At 41.5% G+C, this 12,802-nt stretch overlaps 1 protein-coding gene across 1 annotated transcript in view; it reads right to left on the bottom strand.

Annotated features, from left to right (window-relative positions):
- Positions 1-12,802, bottom strand: part of ZNF704 (zinc finger protein 704) — a 222,127-nt gene that overhangs the window by 37,722 nt on the left and 171,603 nt on the right. Inside the window, exons 3-4 of the mRNA XM_036919445.2 lie at positions 11,980-12,083; positions 7,458-7,690 (exon numbers count right to left, since the gene is read on the bottom strand). Of these exons, the coding sequence (XP_036775340.2) occupies positions 7,458-7,690; positions 11,980-12,083 (337 nt within the window). The remainder of the gene's footprint in view (positions 1-7,457; positions 7,691-11,979; positions 12,084-12,802) is intronic.

Raw genomic sequence — 12,802 nt, 5'->3', positions numbered from 1 at the left:
AAAGTAATGTTTTTAAAAATGGGAGTCATTTTATAATACCTGACTAAGTTTGGAGAATGAAAATATACTAGTAGGGTTATCTTGACTTTAATAAAACCTAACGGCTTCTTTCTACATTAGGTGAAAGGAATGCCTTGCATCAAACTGTGAAGTCCCTTAAATGGTGGTGAAATACTTATCAAACTGCCCTACCTATACCCAGTTGAAAGAAATCCTTTGTCTACAGACTACTCATTGTTATACTAAAGGAAAGCAAGCCATGGAAGAGGAGAACAGGAAAAAATGCTAAATAAATAATGTCCAGATAGTCACATGGGTCCAGCTCACCCATGGAAACCAAACCAAGCCACGCAGCTGGCAGTGGCAGAGTGGCAGCGGCCAAGTCCGAACATGCCTGTCGGTGCTTCCCCCTGCCTTCTCCTTGCAGCTCTCCCAGAAGTTCACACAGCTGGTGCAGCCAGAGTAGAGGGAGGCCACCGTTGGTGGGGAAACACCATGTGCTGGATGGAGAAGTACACATCTGCCTTATTTGACACTCACAACAGCCCTAGGAGGAGCTGGGCCACCGGCAGTTACAAGCAGACTCACAGAATCTCATTATGCCCCAAAGTGAGACTTGGCAGCAGCGTCCAGGCAAGCTCTTTAGAATCACCCAACTTTGGTGCTGTGGGCTATGATGGGGAGAAAGTCCTGGAGATTCTTCACTTTCATAGCTGCTTCCAGGCTGTTTCCAACACCAACTGCTTCAGAACTACAGGCTGAGACCTTTGCCGAGGTTCCTTCATCTTCTCTCCACTTGCTCTTCCCTATTTTTGAGTTCTCTCATACTTGGAATGTGTGGAGTAGCTTCTATTTTCCTGAAAGAACCCACACTGATACACAGGACTGACAAGATGAGTGCTCAAGGTTACCTTCAGTTCCCAGAGTGGAAACCTGGCTGGATTTTGAAGTACTATTTAACATGCCTAGGGATAAGTATAATTAGAGCTATATTCCAGAAGGTACATGAACATCACTTTTTCTGTCTAGTTTACCACAAAGCAGCCTGGGGTTAATATCAAGTTGCCTTTTCTGAGGCAATGGAAAAGCTCCTCAGGTATGTTTTATATGGTCGTCTGGTATGTGTTTTTGTGTACATGTGTGTACATATGTGCTTTGGGGGGATGGATGGATGCTCCTACATCCAAATGTCTCCAGAGAGGACCAGGGTCTTTGAGGGAAGAAGAGCATCCAATTATTCTGAGCAGGTGAGTTCGCTGTATTACACATGCTTCCCCACACTGTTTGGTAGGGACTCCAATGGCTCTTTCAGGACCAAGAGGTCCACTCAGACCCCCAGCAGTTTCCAAAAGACTGAGAAGTGAGCAGATGAATTAAAAAAATCAATAACCATCTAGAAACTGGTAGGGGTTCCAGTTCTTTCTTTTATTGGGAAAACAGCCTTATACATGTCATCTCATCACTTTGAGGCTTTATTTATTTATTTGTGAAACAGTGCAACTGAACAGGATTAATAGTTTTGGATCTGTGAGGTATGTGAAGTTAATGCAAAGTGGTGGTGAATTCAAATGTACACCAAGCACGGATTAAACCTCTCTCACGTATGCGCACTGTTTATAGACGCTGTGGTGATAATAACAACAAAAATATCTTTGTAAATAGAATGATACAGAATATATTCATTTGTGTCTTCTTTATGTCAGCATGCTTTTAAGATTCACCCACTATTTCATTTATTGATAGTTTGTTCCCTTTTATTGTGGTATAGTACTCCACTGAATGAATATACCACATTTGCTTATCCATTCACCCGTTTACAGACATTTGGGTTGTTTCCAGTTTGGCATGACAGTAAATAAAACTGCTATGAACATTTGTCTGCAAGTCTTTTTGTGGACATTTTTTTTCCTTTAATATCTTAGATACTTATCTAGGAGTGGAATTGCTGGGTCACATATTTAATTTTATAAGAAACTGCCAAACTGTTTGACAAAGTGGTTGAGCCATTTTACATTCCCATTGAGAGTTCCTGTTGTCAACACAGTATTTTGCACACCCACAAGTGCATGCTGTATGGTTCCATTTACATGAAGTTCTACAGCATGTAAAATTAATCTACAGTGACAGAAGTCACTCAGTGGTTGCCTGTTTGTGGGGATGAGGTGCATTTGACTGCAGAGAGGCACAAGGAGTGCTGGCCTTGATGAGAGTAGTGGTTATTCAAGTGGAGAAATTGATTAAAACTCACTGAACTGGATATTTAAAATGGGTTTATTTTATTGTGTGGAAATTATACCTAAATAAAGTTGATTTGATATGCTATCTTTAACAATAACAAAAGCATTCCTGAACTAATAAAAATTTCTAGTCATTATATATATTTTCTCAATCAGTGGATTCTAAAAGAGCGTCTCATCTTTGGGGACATCTGTACATTTCTAGACATGATCAAATGGTCCTGTAACTTGGAAAGGTTGAGCATGGTCTAGGTGTGTTCTGAAGTCCTTCCAGCTCCAATGCTCCAGATCTTTTACACTGCCTGACAGATTAGTCTAAGATGCTGTCATTAAATTGCCTAGATTCCATTCTTCTTTTCCATGATCCTCCCTGAGGCCAACCAGCTCCCCTGCTCTGGCTGGCGATGCTGCGTCATTACCATGACACCGGTACAGAGTGACCCTGAGCCACTTTTCTCCACACCGCCCTCTCCAGAGTGGCTAACAGGTGGGTCTATTTCTACAGTCGCAGTTCTTGCAGGAGGCACTCTCTGCTCAGAATTAGTGGGTTAGGAATTAAGTCGGCACAGAGACTGGCAACAAGCCGTGAGGGCTTTCCGGGTTTGTTTTCTTCTCAGAGCAGTCATTCACAATTTAAAGTGATTCATTGCTTTTTGGTTCTGAAAGATTGAAAACGCGGAGTGGAGCAAATGAATAATTCACTGTTACTACTGTACAATGATTACTGAAGCACCTTATGCTAACTTAGCACTTTTCTTTCGCTTGAGATACTCTGGAGTCCAGAGCTTCAAGGTCAAAACAGCTGTAGGAAATGGAAGTGATGAAGGTTGGAATTTGGTGACGGCCTTTGAGCTGTTGCCGATGTTCTGAAACGCTGAGCCCTAAGTCAGATTTCCTTCAGTGGCCCCTGATTTCTGGCACTGTTTTCGCTGAGCTCTCCCCTCACCTGATCTTAGCCTGGCCTCTCCCATTAAGCCTAATAAGCCCAAGGTGGCTGAGGTGGCTGCGGGGCCCAGAGGTTCCTTGAACTGCAGCGCACTGGTCAATATGGGGTCAGAATGGGGGATGGAGGAGAGCATGGCCCTCTCTCCACACCCACACTACTCAGATTTCCATTTAGTCAGCTGTCAAGTGGGTAAAAACGAAAGCAAAATATCAGCAGCCAACACTTACTGGTCATATAATCCTCACAATAACCCCATCAATATGTTGCTGTCATTATCCGTATTTACATTCCTCGCCTGAGGAAACTGAGGTTTAGAGGGATCAAGTGGCTTGTTTAAGATTACATAATATTGGAACTGGGGTGCTAATTCCAGAGGCAGAGAACTTTTTATCCTGTTCAGGAATGGACAAATCCAGAATCTGAAAGCATCACGAATCTGACATGGAACAAAAGCACATTAGTAATCAGTTATCAACACTTCCTGATTTTCTAGAGGTCTTCTGGAATTGACGGTTAACTCCAGGCCTTCCACAGAACTTTTTCCCCACTACCGGAGTAGCTATACTTAGGGTCGCTGCATCATCTTGTGGTCATGACAGGAACTGCATCTTCCCAGGAATCCCAGAGTACCGGCTCACACCACCAGGGTTTTCTCAAGAGTATAAAAACACCGTCAGTCCGAATGAAATCCTAGAGGAAAAATCCTGTATGACCCTGGCTTGACGCAGTTGGCTGGCTCATCTCCAGAGGTGGGAGAAAGAAGCCTTTCATTTCCCTTTCTCAGATTCCCACCTACCTCCGCTGAAGCTCCTTTTAGGAGCTCCATGCAGAGAGTCAGCTCTCCAGCACAGTCTGGAGTTCCTCTCTCTGCCCGATTTCTTTCTGAACCCTCTTCACTCCATGCCCACCCTGCCATGTAATGTTGGCCGACAGTTTTCTTTCCACGTTATTCTCTGTGGGCAGAGGAAATGCGGATTCTTCGAATTAATGTGCCTCAAGAGTTTCATCTTTGCTATTTCATCTGAACTGATCTTAGCTCTGCCATATTAAAATCTATACGACCTGGGCAATTCACATAACTCAGTGAGCCTGTTCTGCAAAATGGAGATATGAATATGACAAGGATTTTTGCGATGATTAAATGAAATGTTGAATTTAAAGGCATGCTGTAAACTTAACTAAATAAGCAAATATAGTTATTATCAGCAATCATTTCTTCCTTACGACTGATAGCAAGAGATAATGCCGTGTCTAGGCAGTGCATCTCACACTCTCTTCCTCTTTACGTAAGTGGAACATGGATCACCACAAGAGGTGACGGCAAGTTGTCTGTGTGTTGGGGGGTGGGGGTGGGAGGAAAGGTAAGACAGCTTCCATAACTAGGAGGAAGACCAGGATCATTGTTTCATAATCAGATAGAGGGTAGAGGGCATGCCACCTCCCACTTTGTTTAGGGATCCTAAAATGTTTTTTACAACATTGCTACTTTCCAGTGCATGGAGTTTTAGGGTTTATAAGGCTCTTTCTACTTATGATCACATTTAATCTTCATGATTATCCTGAGAGAGGTGTGATAATACCTTTTGCCTGTTCTGCAGATGAAGAACTAATGATCAGAGAGGTGAAATAATTTTCAAAAGTTTACAGGGTGGTAAAGCTGAGTTCAGAATGTGCATCTTCTGATTTTTGATTAGTGCTCCTTCATTACCACTTATGAGGTTATCTCTTCCTAACATAGAACAGGGGCTTCCAAACTTTCTTGATCATGAGCCACAGTAAGAGATTCATTCTGAAGAGTACACACTTATGTGTACAGCTGAAATGGAGGCAGGAGGAACTACAGTTACCCTATGTACTGTGCACCCTATTTTGTCGTAGTCATTAAAGAAATGTTATTCACAGCTCATTAGATCTATTCATAATCCACTAGTAGATTGAGACCTATGGTTTGGAAAACTGTCATCTAGAAGCTTCTCAAACAATCCTACAGGACATGTGACCATTACAACTGCCCTTGGTATCCAATGGATATTATGAATCTGAGGGAATGAAGAGAAAAAGATGAACTCTGGAAGTTTCACCACTTAGAACATACTGTCTAATGGGTTAAACAAATTAACTCTTAGAATAGGAAGATTTGAAATATAGTTTTAAAACTCTAAAATAACTGCATTACAGTTAGTGTGTTTCTATCACATCATGAACACAGTATTTATCACTCATAATTACTACTGCCTCTTTACACATCAGTGTCCACTCAACCAGTTTCCAACTTTGAAGCAACGGGCTATGCCTTAATCTCAGGGCTTTGAGTATTGTGCTGGATGAGTGCTCAATAAATATTGTCTCACTTAATAAATAAAAAAAACATGAATAGCAACTGTACCAATTTCTCATTACTCTCACTATTGACAGTAACTTTAAGTTCAAAAGGCAATGATTTGGTTTATATAAAACCCATGTGTTAAAAATTACTATGAGCTTCATCCTTGTATTGGCAGTACCCTGGGAAACCCATGGTCTGAATAGAAGGCAAAGTCAAAAAGAAAGAAGGATGAACATGGTTCGTATTGGTCCATTCATTCCTACAATCTAGGACCCTGCAGAGTGGGTATGTGCCCTTCAAATAAATGCCACTTTTGTTTCTTTTCCTTTGGTGACTTGACTATCCCCTAATTTAGTGGAAGTGTATAGGCCTTAAATATGATTCTGACCTATGCCACCAAATTGTAATGGAAGAGTATGAACTTTGGCTTGTTGCTACATTAGAAATGAAAGGCTGCGGTGGCTTTCACAGTTCTCCCTGTAAACACTGGTAGTTCCCTGAGCTATGAGTCCTTGCCACAATGCCAGGCTACATTTGATGACAGCCAGGACCACACAACCAGATGACCCCAGAGAGAAGGTCTGTGCAGCCAGAAGCAACAGGACAAGACTTCAGGTCCACATGGCTGTCTTGCCTGTGGGTTCCTACTGATAGAAGTGTAGCGTCTCTCCCGGATAGTCAAGCAGAAGACTCACTGTCCCCGGGGACCAAGAACAAGTTCAGTCCCCCTGCCTGATGGACTGGTGTGTGAAACAGCAACTCTTCATGCCACTGCCTCTGGAAGGGCAGGAGACTACATCAGTGCCTGTTCTCTGTCGAGAGAGAGTGCCTGTACAACTTCCACTGTTACACATGCTGAATGATGCTCCGAGAGATGCACTGAAGGATAGTGTTGGATCAGTGCCATCCCTTTGTTTTTCTCTTTGAAATGAATCGGGAAAAAAGGTTGCCTTGTAGTTCCTCAGGGTTTTTCTTTGTGAATAGTCAATAGTGAAGCTGCCAATAACAGAAGACCAATATATAAAACACAGTTCATATTTACATGGCGATTTAAAAAATAATGTCACAGTGTTTTCTAGATACAGCAGTAGTACCTTATGACATAGAAATGCTTTTGAAAAAATGTGATTGAATATAATCATTTAAATATATGTGAAAAGAATATGAGCTTTGGGTTCCGGCAGAGCTGGGTTTGAATGGCAGCTCTGGCCCTTTCTAATCTGCATGACAGGGAAAGTTAAATGTATAATTTCCCTGATTCTCAATCTCTTCATATCAAGATGGGAAAATAACACTGTATATATAGAACTGCTGTGACGATTAAGTAAAAGAGTAGTCAGTTAATTTATAAAATTAATTCGATATCCCTTTTCACTTTAATTTAGTAAATATACCATTTGGCATGTAAGTACTACACATGCTTATGTCAGCTCTCATGTATGTTTCAGAGCCAGTTTTATAAAAACAAGATGGAAAACATTCCCTTCTACAACCCTGAAGGTCTTATTGGAAGGAAAACAGAAAAGGCTATTAATTTTATGTTACAATTGAAAAAAAAGTCCCATGAACAGAGTGACTTAGTTACCAAACCAAACCTGAAGTCCAATTTCCTAACTTAAAAATACTGGTAAATCCCAGGATATATGACGCTAACTCTTACACTAGTGCCACAATTTACAACCAAGAGATGGGGTGGGTGGTGGGTGGGGGTATGTGTATTTGGAAGAAACATACCAGTATTTAAGTGATTTTTGTCTTCAATCATAAACTTTCATTTATTTTTAAACTAAACGTACATTAGAAGGTCATTTAGGCTGTTGTGTTTATAAAAAAGGGCATGGTGGGAGTGCTGCAAGATCACCACCCCAGGCCCAAACCGGCCCTTGGGAATCGGACAGAAAGCTCGTTCCCGCTACTAACAACCGAAAAGTGTGGTCTACACACCAACCTTTCTTTTCCTGGGAATGGGCTCATCAAAGAGCAGGTTGCTGGCCTCGGCCTCGTCGATGCCGTCGTCCTGCGGCGCGGGGCTACGGAAGGGCTTGAAGCTGTCGGCGGAGAGCGGTGGCGACGGCGTGGACGGGTTGGACTGGTCGCTCGGGGCGCTCCAGCTCCAGTAGCCACTGCTGCCGATGCTGGACGGCACGCCGGCCGCCTCCTTCCAGGATCCGCTGAGGCCCTCTGTCCACGCACACAAACACAGGTCAGTGTGGCCCCGCGAGCCCGGGGCCCCACCCTTATGCTCAGGAAGGCACCTACAGCGTGATTTCACCTATCAGTATTTTGCAAGAGCTCGGCATGTAAGGTTTTGCTCTACTTCAAAAAATAAAAATAAAAAGCCGCATTATAGTTTATAAACAGTTATTTTAAACACCTAACAAGTTTTCTGATGTGTGTTGTTTTATGCAACAGTAGTTCCTTAAGATGATAGTGGAGGTTATAGGCAAACAAGAAAAAAACATGTTCTTGTTCACTAAGTTTGGGGGCTCTGTGTCTATTGACACTGTTTGTAAGAGGGAAATCATTTGCAGTGGTCCTCCCACCTCGACTCCCTGTTTTAACTTCTTAAAAGAAATTTCTTAATAGATCTAAGATCCTTGGAACACATTTATAGAAAAAGTTAGTCTAAGATTTAAGAATCCAAGAGTAATAATAGTATCTGGATGGTCACCTAAAGCCATTTACCTTATTGTAAAAGCTGCTTGCTATATAACAAATCGTAGTGCTTCACATTTGGTGACTGTTTTAGATTTTACAAAGCTCATTCACAGAATCTCATGCATTCTCACATCTATTTCTCGGAGTAAGGACTGTTACGCCCATTTTAGAGAGGAGGTCCCCGAAACACCAGGAAGTTAAGCGACTTGCCATGTGATTAGTACACAACCCTGGTGGGCCAGGGGCCTGAAGACCTGCTGGCCTTCTTTCTCCTTCAGTGCCTGTGGGCCCTATGTTGTGAGCATCCTCCTTTCTCTCCTGCAAAGCTGAGATCAGAGAACTTATTGGTAATAATTGCTGGTAAGACTGGTGTTGAATGTTACCTTTCCACTTGTAGGGGAAACATTATGACATGTTTGCTAATACACAGTTACAAAGTCTTTGAGGGAGCCCTTTGCATCCCTCAAGATTTGCCTTACCTTTCAATGCCCGATCTTAGCAAGCATTTGAATGAATTCTACTTTCTTTTGGGAAAATTTCTCCTCTATACTTATGTGTACTATACAAATATAGTAAGACTGTATCCTAAGTACAAGCAGGGAAAAATCCCAAAAGGCCTTATTAAGAAAATGTTGTTAACATTTCTGTAATTAGTAATGAGTGAAGACAAATGGTAGACTAGCATTCATGGAAAAACTTCTTGAACACTCTCACCTAATTATAGATTTCCAACATACTCCTCAACTATGTCAAGCAAAAAATTCAGTTAGAGGAATGAAAATTTAAGTTGAAATAGCAGAAGAAAGTTACCTATCTCATTAAAGCAAGGCTCTAGCAGAATCAAATGGAGATTTATGCAGGCTCACACCTCACCAACACCAGCAAAACCAAATTAGCCTCTCACTCCCTTCGGTCTACACAGAGACTGATGCACTCACTGGACATGAGTTGCCTGTTGTGAATGGGAAAGCTCCATTCACTGCCACACAGCTTCAAGAGGAGCCTAATATAAGGCCTGAGGTAATATTATTTGGTGTGACAAACTCTTTTGTCAGGCTTGAGGCTTCTAAATATACCACAGTATGCACTGGTAAAATAAAATAAGTTCACGGTGCTAGATATGTAGTCATATTAAGTATGAGAAACTGAAATTTATTTTGAGAACCAACCACCATTACCATGTGGTTACAATGCTTCATGCCAGTGCCAAAAGTTAATTTGCTTACTTGTGAAAGACATAGCTTTAGAAATACTAATTAATCAGAAAGACAATGTAATATAGAATGAATTTTTCAGAAAAAATGAGAAATAATTGGTAATATTTTTAGAAAGCAGTTTCTTATCTTAAAAAGTATTTGCCAAAAATGCAGACAGGCACTTCTGGAATCCTACCCTCTTTGCAGACATACAGCCTGACAAAATGATCCTATCAGGCACAGAAAATAATTTTCAAAAACTCACTAATATACAAAACTTCTGGAGATAATGTTTACTTCTAAAAACATAATGCCTTCATTATCATAAACTGCTTTCCCTTTTTAAGAATTTGCTTCCTTTTGCAGACTAAATGAGAGATATCAGATAATTTGGGATTATTAGTTGGGTAGTTATTTTTAAAATCATTATGAGCACTAAATTACTTTCTTTATAACTATGCTAGCAAACATTTGCATTGAAGAAGCAAAATGTTTATTTTGATTCTAAACTTCCAATACAAAGGAACATTAAAAATGTTCTCAATTAAGAATTCAATGGTAAAAATTATGATGACATTGAAAATATACTTTTTCTCCTCTGAGGATTCAGTGAAATTCTGCAAAAATTCCTTTTTCCTAAGATTGATTTTAGGCATGCATTCCATTTTGCTTTTACTATCATCTTTCTGTAGCAGTGTTGCCAAGCAGAAAGGTAAGTGCAGATGGCTATTTGCCAAGAGGCTGTGACAAGAGAGGCCAGGTCATTCACCAAATGGTAAGGCTTATCTCAAGAGCACCTTATCCACTCTGTGTTAAGAGGTGATATCACCCCAACTTGTGGTGGGCACTACTGATCTCTGGTATTGACTTAAATTCCCAGCATCTTGTTCATTGTTCACTGGATGTTCAACAAATTTATTTTAACACCTTATGTTTACAACCAAATTATGTGTGAACCATAGCTCGATCTCATGATTGACTAGGACTAGGCTGGCTTTTGAGAGGTTTTCTCTTGCTGGTAAGTTTCATTCAGTGGTCCCAGGGCATCACATTTCAGTGAACTTCTGTCTGACTTCCACCCATGGGTAGTCCACTGTGAAGTTCACTCTTACCAAAACCACCAGTCACCTTCTATTGGATGCAGAATTCAGTCCTTTTCATGTCTGGCCTTCTGAAACACCAGATGTCTCTCCATGAAACATGCTTTTCCCTCGGCTTCCATGAAACCACACTCTCCTAGCTCTCCTCTACCTTTCCTGTCTCCCCTCAGGCTCTTCTGGGCTGTTTTTCCTTTGCTGATGGTAAGCCTTACCACTTCCTCTTTGCCATCTTTTCTTTGCACTCCACTTCTACACAACCCTCTTGGGGTAATCTCATCTACTCTCACGGCTTTAAAATGTTGCATTCCAATTCTGCATCATCAGCTGAGACCTCTCCTGGGCTGCACTCAAATCTCCACCAGATGGAATGATCTTCAAGTATTGCCTACTACCTCTTGCCCCAGACATTGACCAACAGATCTTTTCCTCTGCCTTTCTTCCCTGTGTCAGAGACTGGGCCTCCTCCTGAGCAGACCAACTGACTGGAAGGCACCCTTACCACTCCCTCTCCTTTATCCTGTCTTTCTGTCACCAAGTGCTGTTGATTCTGCCTTCTTCACATTTCTCAATTATGTCCTATTCATCTCTACTTGGGCACCAAGGTTCAGGACACCCAAAAGGTTTTCCTGTAAACCTAGTTACAGCTTTCTGGAGCCTGTGTCACTTAGTAGCTCTGCTTTAGCCTCAGATTAATGTCAAAACCCCTAGCTGGAGTACATGGCCCTACTGATATAGATCTCCTGCCAAGCTGTCCAATTTTTATCTCTTGTGGCCTTCCTGATTTATCACATTGAATTATATGTCAATATTATATCATGACTAAGATAGCAGATCTGGAGTCAGAAAGATGTAGAATAGAATTTCAGCTTTGCTGTTTACAAGTTAATTAATACTCAGTTTACTCATCTGTAAATTAGTGATAATACTATCTCATAGAATTGTGAGAATTACACAAGATAAAGCAAGCTTAGTACTTGACACATAGGGAGTACTCAAGAGATGCTGTCTTTGAGTATGGACATTGTTTTCAATAATGTATTTAAAGCATCTATCACAGTACCTAATAAATACGTAGGGAATGAATGAATGGACTAAGCACTTCTGTTTGATTTAGGAGCCTGGGATAAAATATTTAATCTTCAGAGTTCTTTGATCCAACTGCTGCTCCAGTGAAACAAACATAACATTGGGGAACATAACTTCATTAGACCAATCTCTATATATCTGGAGCAAAAGAAACACAAGTACAGCAAAGATGTGTTCTGGGAAGGTGTTGGAGCTCAATAAATGTAAATTGAATGGACAGATGTACGGATATGATGCAGAGTGCTCTCTGGGAAGATGAGGAGGAAGCTGATCGCTCTGAGGTCTCCGTTTCTTCTACATTTCCCTTTGCTTCCTGTTAATGGGTGAAGGTTAACTGTTCATTGTGTTTGATAGGAATGAGACTCCTCAAAGACAGGCTGTGATCTTGGTGTCAAGGGCCCCTTCCCTATGCCTCACAGCCTAGGCTTACCATTCGGCCTCACCGGAGGGCTTCGAACCAAAGGGCTGGTGGACAAACTGGTTAGTACCATTGCTGCTGTCACCTTGTCCATGTCCAGTTCCTCTGAAGATTTCCTGGAAAACAGGGAGGGACATTTTTAACTGTTCTCATTCTGCATCTTCTGTGGGCCACACCATGTGCTATATGCTACTATACACATTTACTCCTTTAACTTATCCCCATGAAAATGCAATATTTTGTTGGCTTTATTGTATAGAGGAGGAAGTTGAAGTCCAGAGGTCAAGTGATCCAGGCAAAATCTTACAGGACAAGAAGGATTCATATATTTTTCATTCACCTAACAAGTGTTTATTGAGAGTATAATAATGGGCTGGACCCTGTTCCAGAGCAGGTGATGCATGGTGAACAACAGTTAAAGCTGGTGTGGAGAAAAACAAACAAAGAGGAACAGACTGATTTCTGATAATGACAAGTGCCATAAAGGCATAAAAGGTCCATAAAGGCCATGTCCTGTTGACATGAGAGGTTGCACGTAAGGTGGTCAGGAATGGTTTCTCTGAGGAGGTGATGTCTGAGGAGAGGTGTGAAGGGGAGGAGCAGTCAGCCCTGAGAGGTGGGGAAACTCACTCCAAGCAGAAGAGACAGCTGTGTAAAGGCAAGGAGGGGGAATGTGCCTGGACATGTGAAGAACAATCCAATAGTGTGAGGAGGGGAGAAGAGTGCAGAGCTGGTCAGGTGGGGTCCTGTGGCCCTGAGAGCTGTTTCAGTTTTATAGTAAGTGGAATGGGAAGTCACTGGAAAGTTTCATCCAGGCCTACTGACATAATATGGT

The sequence above is a fragment of the Manis pentadactyla genome, chromosome 3 (genome assembly GCF_030020395.1).
Source record: "Manis pentadactyla isolate mManPen7 chromosome 3, mManPen7.hap1, whole genome shotgun sequence".
Classification (NCBI taxonomy): Eukaryota; Metazoa; Chordata; class Mammalia; order Pholidota; family Manidae; genus Manis; species Manis pentadactyla.
This window is presented reverse-complemented; position numbering and strand designations above follow the sequence as displayed.